The sequence below is a fragment of the Callorhinus ursinus genome, unplaced genomic scaffold (genome assembly GCF_003265705.2).
Source record: "Callorhinus ursinus isolate GAN/ISIS: 27379988/994484 unplaced genomic scaffold, GSC_fseal_2.0 scaffold44, whole genome shotgun sequence".
In the NCBI taxonomy this organism is placed as follows: domain Eukaryota; kingdom Metazoa; phylum Chordata; class Mammalia; order Carnivora; family Otariidae; genus Callorhinus; species Callorhinus ursinus.
In genome coordinates, this window is record NW_027397106.1 from 4,850,384 (window position 1) to 4,872,450 (window position 22,067).

At 53.5% G+C, this 22,067-nt stretch overlaps 2 protein-coding genes across 2 annotated transcripts; one reads left to right on the forward strand and one right to left on the reverse strand.

Annotated features, from left to right (window-relative positions):
- Positions 1 to 294: 294 nt before the first annotated feature.
- On the reverse strand, positions 295 to 8,541 carry AQP2 (aquaporin 2). The gene is made up of 4 exons (XM_025883309.2): positions 8,105 to 8,541; positions 4,869 to 5,033; positions 4,405 to 4,485; positions 295 to 3,693 (listed from the first exon to the last, which is right to left on the reverse strand). The coding sequence occupies exons 1-4, from the start codon at positions 8,462 to 8,464 to the stop codon at positions 3,484 to 3,486; spliced, it is 816 nt and encodes a 271-aa protein (XP_025739094.1). The 5' UTR covers positions 8,465 to 8,541; the 3' UTR covers positions 295 to 3,483.
- A 9,964-nt stretch (positions 8,542 to 18,505) lies between these two features.
- LOC112832398 (small ribosomal subunit protein uS11-like) lies at positions 18,506 to 19,062 on the forward strand. The gene has a single exon (XM_073882017.1). The coding sequence runs from the start codon at positions 18,557 to 18,559 to the stop codon at positions 19,010 to 19,012; it is 456 nt and encodes a 151-aa protein (XP_073738118.1). The 5' UTR covers positions 18,506 to 18,556; the 3' UTR covers positions 19,013 to 19,062.
- The last annotated feature ends 3,005 nt before the right edge of the window (positions 19,063 to 22,067 follow it).

A 22,067-nucleotide genomic window follows, 5' to 3' on the forward strand; every position in this document is an offset into this window, starting at 1 on the left:
GGGGCTGTTCTGTTCTTTACTTTCTCTGGAGGCCAGACAGCCTGCCCATGTCTTGGTGCCCCCTCCATGGTGCCGTCTGAGTCACAAAGCCTGGGTTGCCCATTTCGGCCAGGCTGGCTGTGGAGATTTGCCTTCACAGGCTCCCGTCATTGAGCTGCTTATTCAGCATTGACATCCCTTCTGCACCGTACCCAACAGCAGCTCTGCGGGGCTCAAGACGTGGGAGAGACCCCGGTCTGTCTTCTGGCACTTTGGACGATATTGACCATCACTCAGGTGTGGAAGAAATAGCACTTATTGGCAAATGAACATTTATTGAGTGCTTACTATATGCAGTGCACTGTACTAGACCAGACTGATGAAGGAAAATACGTAGCAGAATGCCATCCAAGAACTGGAAGGAGCCCTGCCCCCAAAGGGCTTACAGTCTTGCCTGGGAGGCACGGCGTGTACACAGAATCACCGCTGAAAAGACACAAAGCCACATGAAAGCAACATTTGCAGGCACAAAGTGGGGATGTGGGAATGGATGCTGCTGGGACAGCTCAAAGCCTCCTCTGTCCCCAGCTTGAGGACCCGGAAGCCTGTCCACCTGCCTCCATGCTGCCTTGCGTCTTTCTGGTTTTGGGTGTGTCCGCCCTCCATCCTCCTCCAGACTAGGAGCTTTTCAAGGGCAGAAACCAGCCTGGTGTTCTTTGTCCTTTTCTCCCTACCCTGCTGCGGCCCTCCCCAAGGGCCTGTGTCCACCACTAGACAGAGGGCTGCGCTGGACAGCCTCAGTTGTGTGCTCTGGTTTCTGCCAGGGGCGCCCAAGGGGGCAATTAGGACTTGCCCCAGACCAGACCTGGTGTCTCCTGAGCTCCGAATGGACAGATCATGGGATTTTGCAGTCAAATGCTCTATCCCTGAGCTATACCCCCAGACCATGGGATTTTTGAATAAGAAGGCCTGAGTTCAAGTTTTGAGTCCGCCATATACAGCTGTGTGATGTTAGATCATTCTCTGAAATGCAGTTCTTCAATCTATAAAATGGGAAGAACAGTATTTGCTCTGCCTGTCTCACAGGGTTGGGAGATAATCAGGGGGGATGATAGGGAGTGCGTTGGAAATGCTAAAATCCGGCGGACCTGGAAGCTGCCCTCCTTCCCTAATCTGCCTGAGGTTTTAGCACAGAGGTTGGGACACAAGAGATGCTCACTAGGTGTCAGGTCCCCTCCATCCTCACCATTTTGAATCCTGCTTTGACCTCTGACCTTAGTGACCCCAATCTGGGCAATCAGGGCAGGAGGTTGTGGTGATGTCACATTTGGTTTTAGGTGAGGTGCAATCCAGGAAGCGGGATAGACATAAAGAGAAATTCTTGGCACCTTCTAGGGGGATGTGTGGGGGTGAGGTGGGGTGGGGATGGGGTGCCTGAGACACGTGCAGGCTTGGCTTACAGCTCAATGCCTTGCTGCTTTTGAACTTCGAGAGCAGTTCAAAGTACAGCCCCAGAGGTCACTTTGGTCTCTGATACAACCTCTCCTCTGGTAGGAGGTCAGGTGGCTGTCACCAGCTGTCGGGGGGTTCGGGACCCTTTCTTCCATAGCACCTATGGGCCAAGGCAGCCTTTTTCTGACCCTAGAGGGAACTTTGGTCAAGGATGACAGCAAAAAGCATAGATGAGGAGGTGGGCACACACCCAGAGATGTTCCCCATACACCGTCCATCTTTGAAGGGAGTGGAGGGCAGGAAGGGGCTGGAGACTCCAGGACACTGGGTGCTCGGTGCCGTGTGAGACAGACACCGACAGAAGCCTGGAAGCAGGAAGGCCCTAGTGCATGGAGAAAGGGGCTCAAGATGTGATTCTGAGGTTAGCTATGCAGCAGACTGGAGAGGGACGGAGAGAATGGAAGGTGTCTGGGTGATGGGAGGAGGAAAGTGCTAGAACAGCTAGGGTGCACTCAGGGCCAGGAGAGGTGAAGAGGCTGGACCAGGATGGGGTCATCCCCAAACCCATCTCCTTCTGCCTTGACTCTCAGGGCCGTCCTTTGCACTGTCCACCATCTAAAGAAGGTAAAAGAGGCTGAGGATCAGGCCCCTTCTGTGCTCTACCCGCAGGAAGCGGAAATAATGAAATAATCCCAATAATGCGTGCTAATGGTATGAGGAATTACAGTTCACACAGCATCTTCACATGCATCATCTCACTTAATCCCACTTAATCTCATTTGAGAACCATTGCACTGGCCTGGAAATGTAGAAGCCCAGGCTCTAGACACAGACCTGCCTCTGCCTGGACAAGTCATTTCCCTTCTGTGGTCCTGCGAGTGCTAGGCTGCTCTCGCCCCCCAGTAACTGAACTAGGGTGGAAACCTGAAGGGAGGGAGAGGAAGAGAGATTCCGGGGGAGCGAGGCCTGTGGCCGCATGCCTGAAGGCCCTGGCCAGCCAGCCAGGGGTGCGTGCCAGGAGAGAGGCCTCACTTGCGAAACGGAGTGTCTCCTTTCACCAAGTGTCCAGTTGCAAATCTCCCCCTCTCCCAAGACAAAGGCTGGGGCCCGCAGAGGGCTTTTGTTTTCTCTGCCACAGGCTAATCTCTGGGTCTGGAGCCCCCTGGAGATGGGGGTCTCCTGCATACATGTAGGGCATGTACACACACATACAGGCATGCACACACACATGCCGGCTTCCTTCTTTGAAGAGGTCTTCCCTCAGGGCAGAAAGGAGGTCCTTGGCCACCCAACCCTCCCTTTTCCCCGGAAGACACTTTTGGGGAAGCCATTCTCTGGCTGATATTCTCTGTCTCTAGCAATGGGAAGTTGGCAAACCTTGGGGCCCAGCGCTGCAGCTTGGGGGAATTTTCCAGGAGAGGCAGGGTAGGGGTTGCCCATCAGGGCCCTCCCTTCAGCCCTCTCAGGGGCCTCCAGACCCTCCCCTTCCCTTCTCCTGAGGAGCACTGTCTTAGAGCTCCTGGGGAGGATGGGGCTGCAGAGGGAGGAGATTTATTGCACTGGGGGGGGAGGGGTCAAGAGGGGAGTGAGAGGTTGCCAGCCAGTGCACTCACACCACCACGGGCACAGCCACTTACACTCAGGAGCATGCACCACCGTGCACTTGGGGACAGAGAGACACTAGGGAGGAACACACACTTGCACACTAGCAGAACCTGCCGCACCGTTCCCAGATCCCCCTCCCCCGCGGTACCCGGTGCGGCCTCCCCAGAGCCTTCCTCCGCCTGCTGGCCTTCCCTCCCCAAATGTCCAGCTGCCTGCAAGGGGCCAGAGCGTCCGGACTGCTCACTGCCTGCAGCCTGGGGGACGGGGGGTCTGCCGGCCTCACCGCCACCCCGCAGCCCCCGCAGCGGCTCCTGGGCGCGGCGCACGCCCGGGGCGGCCTTCGGACCTGGGGAGAGGAGGGGCTGGCTGGGCGGCGGGCGGGCAGTCCCTCGGAGCTCTTCCCCCGGAGCCTGGGGCCGGGGCCTCGGGGCCGGGCGGGCGGTGCGCTCAGGCCTTGCTGCCCCGCGGCAGGCTCTGCGGCGAGTGCAGCTCCACGGACTGCCGCCGCCGCACCTCGCGCTCCTCCCAGTCGGCGTCGGGCTCCTGCCCCTTGAGCACCGCCAGGCGCTCGGCCAGGCTCTTGGCCGGCGGGAACAGGACGTAGTTGTAGAGGAGGGAGCCCAGGACGGCGCCCACCAGGGGTCCGATCCAGAAGACCTGGGGCGGGAGGAGAGGCCGGTCGGGGCGGGGTTGAGGCGGGGGGGGGGGGGCCGAGCCCCGACGCCCCGCGCCCCTCAGCCTCCAGACGCCCTCCCCCCGCTTGGTGTTGGAAAGGGGGTCTCCCACGCGATTCGTGGACTAGTGCGGGGGCGGGGCGGATTGGCGGACTTAGTAACGACGGCAGCAGCTGTTGGGGCAGGCGGGCTAGTTGGGGGTTAAGGGTGCGAATTCCAAGCGGACTGCCCGGGTGACCAGAGGCAATGTGCCCACCCTGTCTGGGCCTTAGTTTCCTTTCATTGTAATAATGCCTACCTCCTAGGGTGGTCGTGAAAACCAACAAAGCACTTAGAACAAGGCCTGGCCCCTACTCAGGCTAGATAAGTGCTGAATAATACAAATGTCTGCGTTAGCTAGTACAAATATTACCATTTACGGGGTTCCAGCTACTGTGTGAGCTGTTTTACACCTCACTTAAGGAACGTCACTTAACTCTTCCAGAAAGCCAATGAGGCAACAGCTGCTATTATCCTCACTGAGGGATATGGAAAGGAAGAACGAAGTGTTCCACCGCATCAGACCCGAGGGAGGAAAGCCCAGGCTCCCCAGGAGGAGCGCGGTGGGTTCGCTGAGCTCCGACCCCCTCTATTCCAGCCCTAGCAGAGATGGGTTTCTGAGGGAGGGGAAGGCCGGGGAGGTTTCAGCCATTACCCAGTGGTCGTCAAACTTGCCGGTGACAACAGCAGGAGCCAGGGAGCGGGCGGGATTCATGGAGCAGCCAGTGTAGTGGATCTACAAGGGGAGGCAGGGGTCAGGGACAGAAGGCAGCTGATGAGGACAGCGCAGGGAGTCCTTGTGCCCCTCTCTAGCCCTTGCCCTCAACCTCAAGGGAACCCCTGTGATGGGCAGTTAGTCCGCATAGGTACAGGGTTCTGTCTTCATTGGAGGCTGGAGTGAGATCTGGGGGAATCTGGGAGTCAGACCTTCTGGGATGGCCACATGACTGTGCCTCTGGGGAGTTCTGTGTATCTGGCCCCTGGGGGTGTCTGTCACTTTGTGTCTGTCACTTTTGCGGGTCTGTGTGTCTATTTCTAGAGTGGTCTGTGTGTCTGCTTCTTTGGGGAAGGTCTGTAGGTCTGTCCCTGGGGGGACTAGAAGCAGTGGCCCTGACCTACCCCAAGGAGGTGCCCCAGGACCACGGAGAAACCGATGGAGAGGGCAGGGGTGCCCAGGTTGTCTCCACGACGCTCATCTGTGGAAGCGAAGATGCAGAGCACCAGCTGCAGGGTCAGGAAAAGCTCCACGGTGACAGCCTGGCCTGCTGTTGTGTTGTTGCTGAGCTGGGGAAAGAGAGAGGGTGGGTGGGGGCACGCTGAGCGGGCTGCCCACTCTGGCTCCATCTTCCCACCCATCTGCAGTCAAGGCTCCAGAGAGGCTTCTGGGCTGGGACTGGAACACCGGGGCTCACCAGCCACCTTAGCTCAAATGAATGATGGCTTCTTCCTGGGCTGTGGCCCAAAGGTAGGGGGATTGACCCCAGGACTGCTGGTGGTCCCTAGGCCAGAGGTAGGAAAACTGACTACACAGCCCATTAGATTTGGGGGCTGTGATTATGTGCCTAATGTGGGAGGCAAAGGATGCTGAGGTCCACGATTTGTTTCCAGAAAAACAAGAAGGGAAGAGGTCTTGACTGCAGCAGGAAGCTTTAGGGCAGGTAACAGAAAGGCCTTCTTTGCTCTCTAGGCCGTAAGATACTACTGGTGTAACGAGAGGCCTGTGCTCTTTCTTCATGTGGGCAAAGGGTCCCCAGGGAAGGGTCTTAGGACTTGGGTCTAGGAAAGTCCTAGTGAGAACCCTCACCCCATGAGCCCAGTGTACAACTCTTTCTTTTCACCTTTGCCTGTCCCCTCGGATCTTGCCTGTTCTACTCTGTACTTCAGGCCTCAGTTTTGTCCCGTGGATTTGTTCCCTGCACATCCCGTGGAGGTTGGGGATGGGGGCGCTGGTGCCCTGTACTGTGGCAAGGGGGCCTGTGGACCAGGTGGGGTGCCCATGGTCCTGGCAGACCCTGCCTTGGGTAATGAGAGAACTTGGGGCCGAGCAAAGAGGCTATTTCATAACCAGGCCGCACCCAGCACTGGATTTCTCTCTGGGTTTTGTCATCCTGTGCCCTACACCCTGCCCTCAAGCGCTGGGCACTGCACCGGCTGGCACTAGGAAAGCTCTCAGCTCCCACGCTCCTTCTCTAGGCCCTGAACCCCCATTCTTGGGTCCTAGCCATCGGGCTGGCACCCTTGGGTCTCTAGGGTCTAACCTCAGGCCCTCCACTCCCGTCGTCCAATGTTAGAGCCTCTAGTGGGGGGCAGTGAAAAGAGCTTTGAAGGCAGATATTTTGGAGGCCTACAACTTGCCATGGGGCCCTATTTACTACTTCAGCCTCAGTTTGTCCTTCCATAAAATGGGGATAACATAACAGATTCCGGAGGACTGTGTGAGGACTGGAAATGACAAGGGCAGAGCCCCAGCCCCATTCCCACTGGTAAATGGCTTTTCTAAGGGAGAGGTGTGGACAGGGATTTGGTGTCAGACAGCTCTGCATCCACTTCCAGGTGCTGACATCAGCTAGTTCTGTGATTTGAGTCAATTGAATGCTGGGCCTCAATTTACCAATCAGGGTAGAGGGTACACAGAATTCATCTTACAGTGTTGCACCCAGACATAGGTGATATCTGGCCTGGCAAAGAGCAGGTGCACATCAGCGGTAACTTCCTGGCAGCTAGGCTGGCCTTTCCAATGACCTCAGAGGATGCCTGGAACGGTCTTGGGGGTCATCTAGCTTTCTAGCCTCAGGGCAACCCAGCCCCACTGCTGCACCATTCCAGCAAGGCAGGGTTCTCCCTAGTTCCTCAAGATGGTAAATGCTGAGCAGTAACTTGGGGGACCCTCTCCAGACTCTTTCCTTCTGAGGGCCCCAGTTAACTGTCAAATGATGGAGGAGCAGGAGTGAGTGTCCCCATGGCTCCTTAGCATTTCCATTGCTCTGCTCTTAGAGGAGATTCTCTAGCCACACATTCACTTTCTTGGCCATACTCTCAGGAAGTTCCTCCGGCAGTCTAACTGGACCTCTCCTTCCTGGGAACAGAACTAATTTCATACTCACTGGAAATAGTCACACTCCTCAATCTGTCTCCCACCATGGCCACTCTAGCCTTTCCTCATCCCTGAGCCCCAGCCTCATCATATTTTCCATTTTGAAGAAGAAAAATTTCCTCAATTGGGACACCTCTACCCCTTGCATGAGGAAGGGCCACCTGTGCAAAGGAAGGGGTGGCCGCAGAAACCGTGTAGGACTCTTCAGAGACATCAGCGCTTTTATCCAGTGGCCCAGGGAAAGGCAGGCCATCGAGGCATGAAAGAGGTGCTTGCGGCCCTGGCTTGGGATAGGGGTGGAGAGAGATGTGTATTGAGGGGACACAGACTTGGCCTCCTCACCCATGGCCTCGGATGCCAGGGTGCTGCACAGACCCAGGAGAGAGAGAGAGCAGGAACACGGAGGGGGAGGGATTGCGGTGTCCTCCCAGCTCCCAAAGTGCCTAAGGTGTCCGATTAGCCACTGCTCCTATAATCAGCAGTTAGTCACAGGCTCTGGGGACCTTCTCCAGGGTCTGGAGAGACCTTGCCTCTTCAGCTTTTCCTTGAGTTCTGGTGCTCTCTCGGGTATTGACACGCCGTAGAACTCTTGGCCCATGCCTTCCCTTCTCTGAGCCTCAGTTTCCTTGTATGCTAAACAAGTCTTAGTTGATGGCTCAGGGAGGGGACACTGGTCAGGTGGAAAGATCATGAGTTTTGCAGTCAAGCCTGGGTTTGAAGGCTGGCTTCTGGCACCTTAAGCAATGGATATACCCATCCCTACCTCGAAGCTCTGTTGTGATGTGTCAACGTGTGGCTTGTGAGGAGCACCTGCTGTGAGGCTCACACACGGATGCTGGAGAAATACTTCTTCCCTCGAGAAGACCCTTGGGACTAGCACTCTGAGGTTCCTCCCAGTTCAGAAAGCACATCTGCTTTGGGACTTTGTCTTCTGCTGAGTTCTAGCCCAGCCCTCACTGTAAAGCGGGCATCAGGTCAACCCTGATTTTGCTCTTCCCCCATGAGACTCAGGGCGGAAGGTGCCAGCAGACCCACCTGGATCCTGCCTCTGCTCAGACCTTATTGCTCCTTCTACCCCGACTCCCTTATGGCACCTGTGTTCCTGGCTTCAGCATCTCTCCCTCTCTCCCTCCCCCCCACCCTCCGTCTTTCTCTCTCCCCACCCAGACCCTCATCCAGATCTGGTCCCCCCATCTCACCCTTTCCAAGGGACTCCCCAGGACCTGCCCCTTGGGGAAGGGACAAAGTTCTGGCTACTCACTGCATTCACAGCCAGGTCCCCTCGAATGTCGGGTGGTGTGATCTCATGGAGCAGAGCGGCCCCTGCCACAGCCCCCAGCAGCTGGGCAGCCACGTAGAAGGCAGCTCGGAGAAAGGAGACGTGGCAGCCCACCAGGCAGGCCACGGTCACGGCAGGGTTGATGTGAGCCCCGCTGACGTGGGCCAGAGCCTGCACCAGGGTGCCAATACCCAGGCCGAAGGCCATGGCAATCTGCAGCACAGAGGGCAGGGCCTGTGGCCAGTTGAGGGCCGAACCGAGGCCGAAGAAGACGAAGAGGAGTGTGGCCAGGAACTCGGCAAACACAGCCCTGGAGAAGGCTATGGACCGGAGTTCCCACATGCTGTGCCCTCTGTGGGCTGGCCCGGCAGTCACAGCAGAAGGAAGCTTGTGGAGCACGCTCTCTCTCTCTCTCTCTCTCTCTCTCTCAGGGTCTCTGGGGAGGCTGGGCTAGGGGCATTTATAGGGTTCTTCCATCCTGGATTGGGACACGTGAGGTGGAGGTGGAGTCTGGGTCCGTAGCTTGTCTCTCCTATGGCTGCTCCCATCCCCCACCCCTGCCCACCAGCATGCCTATCACCCCATCTTGGCCTTCACAGCTGACTAATGTTCCCCATTAATAAGCTCCAGATAAGGACTGACGTCCCCTGGTTTTCCGTGTTTGTTCCCTGGTTCCCCCAGGGCTGTGGCCCCAGGGCTTCCCCCGCCCCCACTGGTTCTGTGAGTGGGGCTTCTCTGAGGGGATGATGCCAAACCCCCTCCCTCTGACTCCAGCTATTGGTCAAGGCAGGGACAACACCTCACCCAAGAATGACCATGAGAGAGGATGTCCATGCTACCCCTTCTAGTGATTGGGAAGTTCTTCCTGTTGTTGACCTTCAATTATTCCTTCTTGAAGGGGATGGAAAACAACAAGTTGGCTTGTGACGTGAACCTTCCAAGGCATAAAGGTTTCGTCTCTTCTGGGCTCACTTTCTTGTAGTCAGTTACCCAGAAGTTCTTAAGCTTCATGTCCTCCCAGGAACTCCAGCCAAAAGGCAGCTCCCGTAGCCTGGACGGAGGGGGGTGGTGTCAGTGGCAGGGGGACCCTGGTTCTGGGTGATGGGATCAACCTGCGGTTGCCTGAGGAAGCTTCCGGCTTCCATTCCAGCATCACCCTGGTCCATCTCTGTGATTTACCCTTTCTTGTCTGTCTCTGTAAATAGGGGATAATAAACTTCTACATGGGGTTGGGGTTTGGGGTAAATGAAATAATGTAAAGTGCTCAGAGCCTCACCTGGCCCACAGTCAGCCATCAATTAATATCAGCTATTATTAATAGCGTTATTTATTTATACTCTGAATACTCGGAGGAGGAGAAGAGGTCTCCCTAAACTCACATAGAGTGTCCCAGAAGCTGTGACAGGTAGTAGGCACCCCCTGGAGCTCAGAGCCACCCAAGCCACATGGGGAGGACATTTCTGTGAGGCAGTGAGCTGTGCAGGCTCAGGGAGGCCACAATGATCCAGAAGCGACTCTTTGGCCTTGCTGCCCACTCAGCCCAGTCTCTGGGCAATGCCACCTCCCACCATCAGTGCTGCCCTGGCCTGGGATCTAGGAGACATTTAGGTCTGGGAGTCCCCAGGCCCCACTCCCCTTGCTCTTCCCTCATCCCTCTGGCCCTGTTCCCTCTCCCGGGGACCCAAACACAGGGTCAGGCTCAGAGGGCAGTTAGGAGGACTGGCTCCAGACCCTGCTCTACCTCCTGTCCAGCAGGACCCCAGGCAAGTCACAGTTGTAGGAACAAAGTCTGGGAGGGATCGGAGACTGCAGAGTGGAGCCCCTTGTGTGCCCTTAGATGGACCATGCACCCCTTCTGGTCTCTCCTCTTTGGTCAAGGTGTTTATGATCTTGAGAGACAGAGAGAGGGAGTGGCCTGCTGACCCCTGATTCTGGGCAGGACCTGCCCTCACCTCGTCAAGTGAAAATCTCTTACCTCCCCATAAACCCAGAAGAAGTGTCACGGTTTCTTTCTGTAAGCCCATTAATTCCCAACCCAAATGTGTGTGTGTGTGTGTGTGTGTGTGTGTGTGTGTGTGTGTGTGGTCATTCAGTCACAGTCATAAATTTGGAACCCAGTGGGATCTTAGAGGTCATTTAGCCTACGAATCTCACTATAGAGATAAGAACCTGCAATCCAGGGAGAGTAAGGCCTATTCACATTCTGGTCTGGGCCTAGGACTGGGAGGAGGGGAGAGCAACAACCATGACTGGGCCCTACGTGTGCTGTGCATTCCTTTTGAGCCAGGGAGGAAGAAGGTGTACCTGTCAGAGCCCCGGGGGGCTGGGGTGGGGGGTGGGAGGGGGTGGAGGTTGGAGTTCAAGCTGTGGGTCCTGGTGGGCAGTGGAGCTCCCCTAGGCAAGGACTGCATTTTGTCTACGGTGACCACGATGCCATGTCTTACGAGGTCCAAGGTGCCATCAATTGTATGAGGCACCACTAATTAGTATTGCAAAAATGCTTTCTTGGTGATAGATTGTGGTAACAGTTGCACAAAAATGTGTATGTACCGAACACCACTTAACTGTGTAGTCATAAATGGTTAGAATGGTTTTATGTTATGTGTGTTTTGCCATAATGAAAAATAATTTTAAAAAGCCAAGAAGGAAAATGACCCGAAAAATGCTTTCTTACCAATTTTGGTTTGTATCTAATGAAAGAAATCTTTCGGATTTATTTAGATATCAGGTTTTTTTTTAAGTCAAAATCACTCTTTCACAATTATCGAAAAGGAAATGATTGGTGAAACAAAATGTCTTCACATTCGGAGTCCACATTTCTTAAATTTCTTTTTGATTCAGAGTGCTCAGGGCTTTCCTACACGGCATCACCCTCTGTGCCATCAGGAGTGTAGTGACGTACCATTTCCTACAAGAGTGTCGCGATCGTGTCCAGAATTTCTTTCCAAGCTTTAGACACTCCTTCCGTAGGCTTTGCCACACGTGTTTTCTTGCTTCACACGTGACTGGCAATCATTTGGCCCTGGTCTCAGTGATCAGACATAACACAGTTTCATCTACCTCTGGGGCTCTTTCTTTCCTAGGTCCTATAAGACACCTGGCTGTTGTTTCGTGAGAAAATATGAGTGTGTGTCATCTGCTGGTGGCCCGAAGGAGGGGCTGAGACCCCGGAAAAGCGGAGTTAGGAGGAGGGTGTGTGTGGGGAGCCGGGCCAGCAACGATGCGCCACGAGGCAGCGCAGGGACAGAATTCAGGACTGGTGCTGTCTGCCAATTGACATAAGGTGTGTTTCCTGCTCTGAGCTGAGCTGCAAATGCCCTCCATTCTCCCCACAAGGTCAGTAAAAGTGGGTCACGCTCCACAGCCTGTGAGGCTGGGACTTCAGGGAATGAGGGAAAAGGGACAGGGCCAATCCATGGTCAGGTGAAGTGGGACAGAGCGAAGAGAGCAACTGTGGGCAGCAGTGGCGGGAGGGGTGGGAGACTGGGGCTCAGCCCTGTAGGAGGCATGAGAAGTATTGTAGGGTGTCAAGTCCGTACAGTTGGGGGACAAAGTGTAAGCCATTGGATTTCTACGTAGGGTTACAGATAAAATACACAATGCCTGAGTATGTTTGAATTTCAGATAAATAACAATACATTTTTAGCATAAGTATATTCCAAGCAATATTTAGGACATACTCACACTGAAAAGTTACCTGTTATCTATAATTGAAATTTAACTGGTTGTCCTGTATTTTTATTTGTTAAATCTGGCAACCCTATTCTATTTGAAAGCAAAAGGGGAACCCAGAGGACTGAAGACCTGGGGACAGCTGGGTTTCAAACTAAGTCTTACAAGGACTTTTGGGGTTGAGTCTCACTAGCCCCATTTTATACAGGAGGAAACTAAGGCAGAGAGAGGTTGTAAAAGTTGTCTGAGATCACAAGTCTGGTAAATAGAGGAAATAAGCTATGGATACAGGTCTGTCGGATACAGAAGTTCAGGCTTAAAGGAATGTTGAAAAAGAAAACCAAAATCGGTGGCATCACAATTCCAGACGTCCAGCTCTGTTACAAAGCTGTCATCATCAAGACAGTATGGTACTGGCACAAAAATAGAAACATAGATCAATGGAACAGAATAGAGAGCCCAGAAACGGACCCTCAACTCTATGGCCAACTAATCTTCAACAAAGTAGGAAAGAACATCTAATGGGAAAATGGTCTCTTCAACAAGTGGTGTTGGGAAAATTGGACAGCCCACATGCAGAAGAATGAAACTGGACCATTTCCTTACACCATACACAAAAGTAGACTCAAAATGGATGAAACACCTAAATGTGAGACAGGAATCCATCAAAATTCTAGAGGAGAACACAGGCAACAACCTCTATGACCTCGGCCGCAGCAACTTCTTGCTAGACACGTCTCCAAAGGCAAGGGAAGCAAGGGAAAAAATGAACTCTTTGGGACTTCATCAAGATAAAAAACTTCTGGGGCGCCTGGGTGGCTCAGTCATTAGGCATCTGCCTTTGGCTCAGGTCATGGTCCCAGGGTCCTGGGATCAAGCCCTGCATCGAGCCCTGCTTTGGGCTCCCTGCTCGGTGGGAAGCCTGCTTCTCCCTCTCCCTCTCCCACTCCCCCTGCTTGTGTTCCCTCTCTCGCTGTGTCTCCCTGTCAAATAAATAAATAAAATCTTAACAACAAAAAAAGAAAAGATAAAAAGCTTCTGGACAGTAAAGGAAACATTCGACAAAACCAAAAGACAACCGACAGAATGGGAGAAGATATTTGCAAATGTCTTATTAGATAAAGGGCTAGTATCCAAAATCTATAAAGAAGTTATCAAACTCAACACCTGAAGAACAAGTAATCCAATCAGGAAATGGGCAGAAGACATGAACAGACATTTCTCCAAAGAAGACATCCAAATGGCCAACAGACACATGAAAAATGCTCCACATCACTCAGCATCAGGGAAATACAAATCAAAACCACAATGAGATACCACCTCACACCAGTCAGAATGGCTGAAATTAACAAGTCGGGAAATGACAGATGTTGGCGAAGATGCAGAGAAAGGGGAACCCTCCTACACTGTTGGTGGCAATGCAAGCTGGTGCAGCCACCCTGGAAAACAGTGTGGAGGTTCCTCATAAAGTTGAAAATAGAGCTACCCTATGACTCAGCAACTGCACTATTAGGGAATTACCCCAAAGATACAAATGTAGTGATCCGAAGGGACACCTGCACTCCAATGTTTATAGTAGCAATGTCCACAATAGCCAAACTATAGAAAGAGCCCAGATGTCCATCAACAGATGAATGGATAAAGAAGATGTGGTCCATATATACAATGGAATACTACTTAGCCATAAAAAAATGCAATCTTGATATTTGCAATGACGTGGATGGAACTAGAGGGCATTATGCTAAGCGAAATAAGTCAATCAGAGAAAGACAATTATCATATAATCTTGCTGATATGTGGGTTTAAGAAACAAAACAGAGGATCATAGGAGAAGAGAGGAAAAAATAAAACAAGATGAAATCAGAGAGGGAGACAAACCGTAAGAGACTCTTAATCACAGGAAACAAACTGCGGGCTGCTGGAGGGGAGGGGGGTGGGGGATGGGGTAACTGGGTGATGGATGTTAAGGAGGGCATGTGATGTAATGAGCACTGGGTGTTATATAAGACTGATGAATCACTGACCTCTACCTCTGAAACTAATAATACATTATATGTTAATTATTTGAATTTAATTAAAAAAAGAAGTTCAGGCTTTACCTCCATTGATTGGTTGCCTTTGTCCTCCAAACCCCACTTCAAAGGCCAGGCAGTCCTAATGGCCAGGGCCAGGGTCTAGGCAGGGACAATTGCAACTCAAGCTCTCTCCATCCCATGGGGTGGGGCCCAGGGATCTCACCTAGCTTCGCAGAGTTCCCTGCTGCCCACAAGACAAGGCAGGACCTTGAGTTTGGCACATCCTCCTTCCAAACCCATCATCTCTGGGTCCTGATAAGTGTGGTGCCCTCTGGCTGGGACACGTGTGACCAGCACTTTCTCGTGGCTAACTCTTCCTTGAACTCTGGGCCAGGGGCTCGCCAGCCTTTCTGACAGAGGCCTGCAGGAAGACACACACCTGATACCCTAGTCCACAGACATGACCTCAATAGGTAGATGGATAATATAGATGTAGATATGGTTATAGATAGCTAAAACTTATATTTCCCAAACAATATTTCCTCATTCTGGAGGCTTTAAAATCCTATTCTATTTCACTGAAAAAGCAATTTAGGTCACAACTACTAAATTGATTTCATGACCCACTAATGGGTTACCACTCACAGTTTGAAAAATACTGCTTTTGATCCTGGCTCAAAAGTCACTTTCTCATTGGGGAAGACTTCCCGTAGCCCCAGTAACACACACTTCTAGGACCACCCCATGGTGTGCCTTGCCCTTTCGTATCACTCAGAGGCTTGTAATGATCTGCTCATGTCTGACTCCTCTCCTGGACTGTGAACTCCCAGACCGCAGGGACCCTATCTGGGTTTGCTCCCCGTTGCCCCTCCGGGGCCCAGCACAAGGCCTGGCATATTATACGTACTTGATAAATGCTCATCAAGTAAATAAATGAGCAAAACCATCAGCTATTGTCCCTCCAAGCCCCCCTGTCCACCTTCCCTGCACCCTGTCCCACACCCTCTATGTTGCAGCCACATGGCATTCTTTAGGGACCTGATTTAGGAGAGAACTCAGAGCTTGGGTGGAAAGGGGGAGTGTGCATTTGTGCTCTGGTGGGGTCAGGAAGGGTCAGGAACAAGTTTGTCCTCATTTGAAAAGGATCAGGTGTGAGTAAGGGGCTGGGGGCAGGGAGACATTTTAATAACCCTGCCTCATGAAGTAGGGAGTTCCCAGTCGCTTGGGGGAGTCCCACAAAAGCTGAGCGAACACCGGGAAAGCTGGGGCAGCAGGAGTTGCTGCATGAGGGGGGAAGGCTGGACAAACTGCCTAATGGGGACCAATACGGCTAGCTCTGCAGACTGGAGAAGCCCAGGCTGCAAGCTAATGAAGCCTCCTAACAGGGGGCAGCTGGGAGCCATTGTGAGTACTAGCAGCAGGGAGACCAGCGGGGGCGGGGGGCTGCAGGAGGGCATACCGTTCCTCCCTTGACTGAACTCTTAGTCCCTGGCTTCATCCCCCATGACATCTGGGGGAGGCAGCCAGGCTGGAGGCCCCAAAGAGCCAAGGGTGCCTTTTTTTTTTTTTTTAAGATTTTACTTATTTGAGAGAGAAAGTAAGAGGGGGGCAGGGAGGAACAGAGGGAGAAGCAGACTCCCCACCGAGCAGGGACCCCAACGTGGGGCTCAATCCCAGGACCCTGGGATCATGACCTGGGCTGAAGGCAGACGCTTAGCTGACTGAGCCACCCAGGTGTCCCTCAAGGGTGCCTCAGTGGCCCCATGGCTCCCTGGGTTTCCACCCACCCTGGGGGGCTCCTCCCACAGGGCTCGAGGGCAGAGTGGGAAAGTATTTGCCAGATGGCCAGGAGAGCCTGTGCATTTGCCCTATAGGGAGAGAGAGGGGCTGCAAATGCCAGGGCACGCCGGGGTCATTACCAGGGAAGGGGTGGTAATGAGCTGGAAGGCTTACGGGCAGCGCCCCACCACCTTGCTCACAAAGGTCACCCAAACCTGTTTAACTCCCCACTCAGAACAGCTGCAGCTAAAGCACCCTGGCTCCCGGGTGCCCGCCTCCAGTGAGGGCTCTGTGGGCTCCAGTGACTAGGTAACTTGCAGGACCCGGTTCAGACTCTGCGCCGGGTCCCTCTCCTCCCCACCGTGCCATTGTGTCCACCTTCCTCCCTCCCTGGCGCCTCACCCCTTTGTGTCCTTCCCAGGCCTCAGCCTCTGTTGGCCTCACACCTCTCCTTGAGGCCTGCCCTGCACGCCCATTGCGTGAAGTGCTGGGCTCACACTCCTCTCACCCAGTCATCTCAATTGTGTGGTGAAGTGGGTACCAACCCCATGTTAAGGATTAGAGTAAGGGAGGCTCGGGGACATTAAGCTGGCTACCACCTCCTCTGCCCCCACTCCATAGCCCCCTGCCGCACCTCCATGAGAGCACAGAACATGCTCCTGGCTGAGTGGCTAAGCTGAGGAAAGGAACTGTATCAAATTCATCTTTGTAGTCACCCTGCTTAGCACGTGATTGGCATATAGTAGACGCTCGAAAGAATGTTTCTAGAATAAACTGTTTACTCAAGGTCAAAATAGCTAGGAAGTAGCTCAGTCATAACTCAAACTCAGATCTTCCTGAATACCAACCCAGCCCCACACCCTTCACCCTCCTCCAGGAAGCCTTCCTTGACTTAATCAAGGGAGCCTCGTCCACCCCACTCCCCAGAATCCTGGGTGTTTGGTGCGTTCCTATCTCCCTTCTCCCCCACAGTCCCTGAAGGCAGGGTCCTGAGACGGCATCCCAGCCTGGTTCTGACCCCCCAGGTCTGCCCCCGGAACCCAAGAGGAGCTCTGTGAATGTGGGATGCCCAGGCTGGGTGGGGGAGGGGGGGGGCCCTGGACAGGAAGACCTCAGCCAAAACAACTGTGTTTCCTGCCTGTGGCCTCAGCCACCTCCTCGTGACCCCTGTTCATCCAACCAGATTTCCACCTGGTACTGGGCCTGCCAGCTTCTCACGAGAGCCAGCCTAGGCCTTGGTATTCTCCGGGGGTGGGTCCAGGTGGGGCACCTAATCCTCTGCTCATTTTGCTGCAATTCAATATTAGCCTCCAATTTTCATGCTCTGTTGCCATCCTACTCTCCTCCCTCTGGCCTCTGCTGGGGGAAGGGAGGACTGAGGACTCCCTATAGCACCTCTGAGGGCCCCCTGGAAGTCCCTCGGGCTGACCACAGCCCCAGGCATGCTCAGCTGAGAGCTGAGCATTGACCTTGGGAGGGAGGGACTGCTGTCCCACCAAGGGAGCAAGGCCTGGGTGTCCAGCGGCCTGGGGGTGGATCCTGACTCCACCTTTTAGGCTGCCTGGCTCTGGGATCCAAAGCCGCACAGGTTCTCCCACCGTCCAGGTAAACAAATGCCAAAGTGCCTGCACGTGGCGCGTGTTCGCTTCCCCAGGGGCTGAGGGCCCATGGCTCTGGGAAGTCCTTTCCTTATCTAACCACCCATCTTCTGGCTGCAGTGTTGGCCCATTCTCTCTGGTTCTAGCTGACGAATGTCCATTTTCTTAGGATTTTAGGGCACTTGAAACAGTTCATTTTATTTATTTATTCATGCAACAGTTACTGAGCACCAGCTGTGTGCCAACCACTGTTTTAGGCTTGAGATACGTCAGGGAACAAAACTGACAAAGATCCCCCACCCGGCAGGGCCGACTCTATGGGCCGGTTTCTCAGTCCAAGGGGCAGTTTATCAGATGGTCTTTCCCAGCCTGTTCTCCTCCACTTTTTTTTTTTTTAAGAATTTATTTATTTATCTGAGAGAGAGAGAGAATGAGTGGGGAGAGGGGCAGAGGGAGAGAGAGAAGCAGACTCCCTGCTGGGCAAGGAGCCTGATGCGGGGCTGATCCCAGGACTCTGAGATCGTGACCTGAGCCAAAGTCAGACGCTTAACCGACTGAGCCACCCAGGCGCCCCTCTCCTCCGCGTTAAACAACACGAACGACAGGACATGAAAAGAAACTGAAAATATTGGAAAATCACAGTGTCTCAGCTGTCACCTTCGCCCCCGTCTTACTGCCAAAGCTCGAATTTAAGTCGTGTCACACGAGCGCAATGATCAGTGTGTGCTGTTCCTCCAAAAGTTCGACAGAGTTCCCACGTGACCCTGCAATTCCACTCCTAAGTGTTTATCCAAAGGAGATGAAACCAGGCATCCAAACAAGAACTTGTGCACACATGTCCATAGTAACTCCATTCACAATAGCCCAAAGGTGGGAACTACCCAGATGGCCATCTACAGATGAGTGGATAAGCAAAAATGCAGTCTATTTACACAATGGAGTATGATCCAGCCATAAAAAGGAGTGAAGTACTGATACGTGCAATGACGTGGATGAACCTTTTTAGATTACTGCCGAGGGAAAGAAGCCAGACACAAAAAGCCACAAACTGGTGAGTCCACCGATGTGAAATGTCCAGAAGAGGCAAATCCATAGAGACATACAGCCGATGAGTGGTTGCCAGGGGCTGGGGGAGGAGGGGGAGGGAGAGCGACTGCTTGATGAGTATAGGGTTTCCTTGTAGGCTTAATGAAATATTCTGAAACTGGAGAGTGGTGGCAGTAACACAACACTGTGAATTTACCCAATGCTACTGAGTTGCACACTTTGAGATGGTTGAAATGGTGAAAATTTTGTGTTATGTTATTTTACAGTTAAAAAACAAAAGGGTGGCTTTTTCCGGTAGCGGAGTCTGGAGAAGACACGCAGAAATGGCACCTCGCAAGGGGAAGGAAAAGAAGGAAGAACAGGTCATCAGCCTTGGACCTCAGGTAGCTGAAGGAGAGAATGTGTTTGGTGTCTGCCACATCTTTGCATCCTTCAATGACACTTTTGTCCATGTCACCGATCTTTCTGGCAAGGAAACCATCTGTCGCGTGACTGGTGGAATGAAGGTGAAGGCTGACCGAGATGAGTCTTCTCCCTATGCTGCCATGTTGGCTGCCCAGGTTGTAGCCCAGAGGTGCAAGGAGCTGGGCATCACTGCCCTCCACATCAAACTACGAGCCACAGGAGGAAATAGAACCAAGACCCCTGGACCTGGGGCCCAGTCAGCCCTCAGAGCCCTTGCCCGCTCAGGAATGAAGATCGGGCGGATTGAGGATGTCACCCCCATCCCCTCCGAAAGCACCCGCAGGAAGGGGGGTCGCCGTGGTCGCCGTCTGTGAACAGGATTCCTCAAATTACTGTTTTCTGTTAATAAATTGGCTTTGTGTGAGCTAAAAACAACAACAACAACAACAACAACAAAAACAAAAGGGTGTGCTGTGTGGGACTTCTTGCCCCATGTATTGCTTCTACTCCCCCCCCCCCCCCCCCCCAGGGCCTTTGCACATGCTGGTCCTCCTACCTGGGATGCTCATCCTCCTGTCTTCTTTTAGTTCATCCTTCAGCTCTCAGTGTAACTGTGACTTCCACAGAGAGGATCAAGCCCCCTATTACATGCTTGACCACCATGCGCCACCCTGGTGGAGCACTTGTCTTGGTCATAATTATGACGTTTATATGATGAATGTCTCCCCTACTAGACTGTAAGGTTCTGGTAAGAAAGGGGAACCTGTGTGTGGTTGGCTTCCTGATGTATCCCTAGGACTTAGCCTCGTGCCTGGCATACCGTAGATGCCCAATAAATGATTATTGAGTGCATAGATTAATAAATGTTCCTAAGGGAAATCTAATCAAGTCATTCCCCCCAGCAGTCCCAGCTCAGATGGTTTCCCCATTACTGCCACTACCACACTGAGCCTTCATGGCCACCACAACTCATCCAATCACCACGGACAGTCAGGATGAGGCTGCAGGAACCAGATATGGCAAGGAGAAGGAACAGCCACACTCCCGGGTAGCTTAGGAGGTAAGACAGAGTTGGTCAATAAGGGTGGAGTGCAGGTGCAGTGCAATCACTGGTATTCGGATGAGAGAAGTCAGGTGGCAAGTGGGCCATCTGTCCGAGTTGGACTCGTGAACGCGAGTCAGTCGGGGCTGTCTCAGTTGGGCTTTCCAAGAAATGGTTGTTGAACGAATGTGTGAAAGAATAAACTAAGAACCTGCAGGTTAAGTGCTGGGCACTTAACAAGAGCACAAAGGTGGGTTCTGGGCACATTAGAGAATAGCCTCCAGGGGACTTGGTGGGTGGTGAGATGTGGGGTCGAGGGAGGGACGAGAACAGAGAGACTCCAGGGGTATAGTTGGGCCCTGCTGCCCTTCACCAAGATGGGGAGCCCTGGAGGGGGAGCAGGTTGGGAGAGAAATGATGAGATGGGTCTGGATGTTGAGGTGCTTCTGGGATGGCTCGAAGAAGTTTCTGGGGGAGTTGCAGAAGCCAAAAGCAGTGGGTAGGAGCGAATGGGAGAGGAGACAGAAGGGGAGGCCAGAGGGGATTTCAGGGCTCATGGGAGGAGCTGGGGAAGAATACGCAGTTGGAGAGAGGGATGAGGGAGGGGATAACAGATGGTGCTCCATGCCCAAGGAGGGAGGAGGTGGGATCCAGCCTCCAGGCTAGGCCTTGTCAGGAGGGGGGAAATGTGTGTTTCCGAAGAAAGAAAGGCAGGGTATGGGTGGGATGTTGCAACGTGAAGGTGCGTGGCAAGAACTTGAGGGTATTGCTGTCTTAGCACTTCTGCTTTCTTTGCGAATGAAGAGGCAGGTCGGCTGCTCAGAGGGGCTGGGAAACGTGGAGGCCAGAGGGCACTGGAGAGGCTTTGAAAGAGCTACAGTGCAGAGCTGAGAGAGGACCCGTGGGGGGCCGTGGAAAGGGCCTGTTTGAGTAAGAGGCCAGGATCTCCTTGGGGGCTTGCTGCTCTCCAGCTGGATAGGCAGCCCAAGGCATGGAAGCCGGGAAGGCAGCCGGCTCATCAGCCCAGCGGGTGCCGGGAGGGCACAGTGGGCAGCCAGGCAGGGGCTGGGGAGGGTGTGAAGGCCAGGGGCCCTTGGGGCAGGAGGAGAAGGTAGAGGCCGGGCAAGGTGGCGGTCTAGGTGAGCGGGACTCTGGGACAGGAGGCAGGAATGAGGGAGTGAGAGTCAGAAGCACAGAGGGATGTGGCCAATGAACCAAGTGTTTAAGCTTTGAGACACGTAAGCGTTTTAGGAAAGACAAGCTCTAGGCCGTGGCTATGGGAGGGACTGACTGAGGTGGAGATGAGGAGGCCTTTGGGTTTGAGAAGGTTAATGGACAGAACAGAGGTGGATCTTCCCCACACAGGAAGAGAGCTGGGCTTCCAGCAGGTGGAGAGGAGGTTTAAGGACGAAGCTGAGGAAACAGGAAGGCTGGGGAGGGAGAGAGGGAAGAGAAGCAGAGAGACGAAAAAGCAGGGAAAGGCTGGATGGCTACATGGACTCAGCTCCAGATGGTGAAGCCTGGATACAAGACTTCCAGAACAATCCCCTCTGGGGGCCCCTGCTGCATGGGGGCAGCAGGCCTCTCAGGAGGGGTCAGCCACAGCTGGAGTTGTGTTTCTGAGGAACCCAGGCCCTCTTCTCTGGCCCCAGGGACACTCTCTTCATTCAGGCCTTCAGCATCTTTTACTCTGATCCCCCAAACAGCCAATGTATCTATCCCCTGACCCTACAGACTTCTCTTTCCAGGCCCCTTTATTCCCCAGAGCAACCTTGGCCCTGTAGTCTTCCCCAGAACCCTTCCCTGCCTGCACCCCATCCCCCGACAAAATAAACTCCACCCCGTTCCACCCCCCCCCCAAATCTTCTTACACCACACAGGCTGAGCCTGGGACTACTTGTAGTTCCCTGAACAGTCTCTGTTCTCGCTCCAGGCTGTGCACACAGTACCTTCCTCCTGAAAGGCCTTCTCCGCCTCCTGGCTGGCTCCTGGCCCCATCCTTTTCTTTCCCCAAGAAGCTTTCCCGAATGATCCAAGACTGCCCCTCTTAGGTGTTCCTAGAGTGTTCTGGGCTTTCCTTATCACAGAGCCCTCACAACACTGTAATGTTTCTGCTCTGGCCTGCCTTCCCCACCATGGATGGTACAAGAGCTGGGTCTTGGGTCTCTAACACCGGGCATAGGGTCTGGCCCGGTGTAGAAGCTCAATAAAAATGTCTTGAATGAATGTACTAGTTGGTTGAATTGGGCTGGGCTGAGCTGCTGGTGGTCTAATTAGTTCAAAGGAATAGTGTCTTGTTCCTCTTCCAATGGCATCCCTGGACAGTTGTTCGGGGGGTAGAAAGACAGTGTCTGGGATGGATCAGATTTACTGGGATGGCTTTTCAC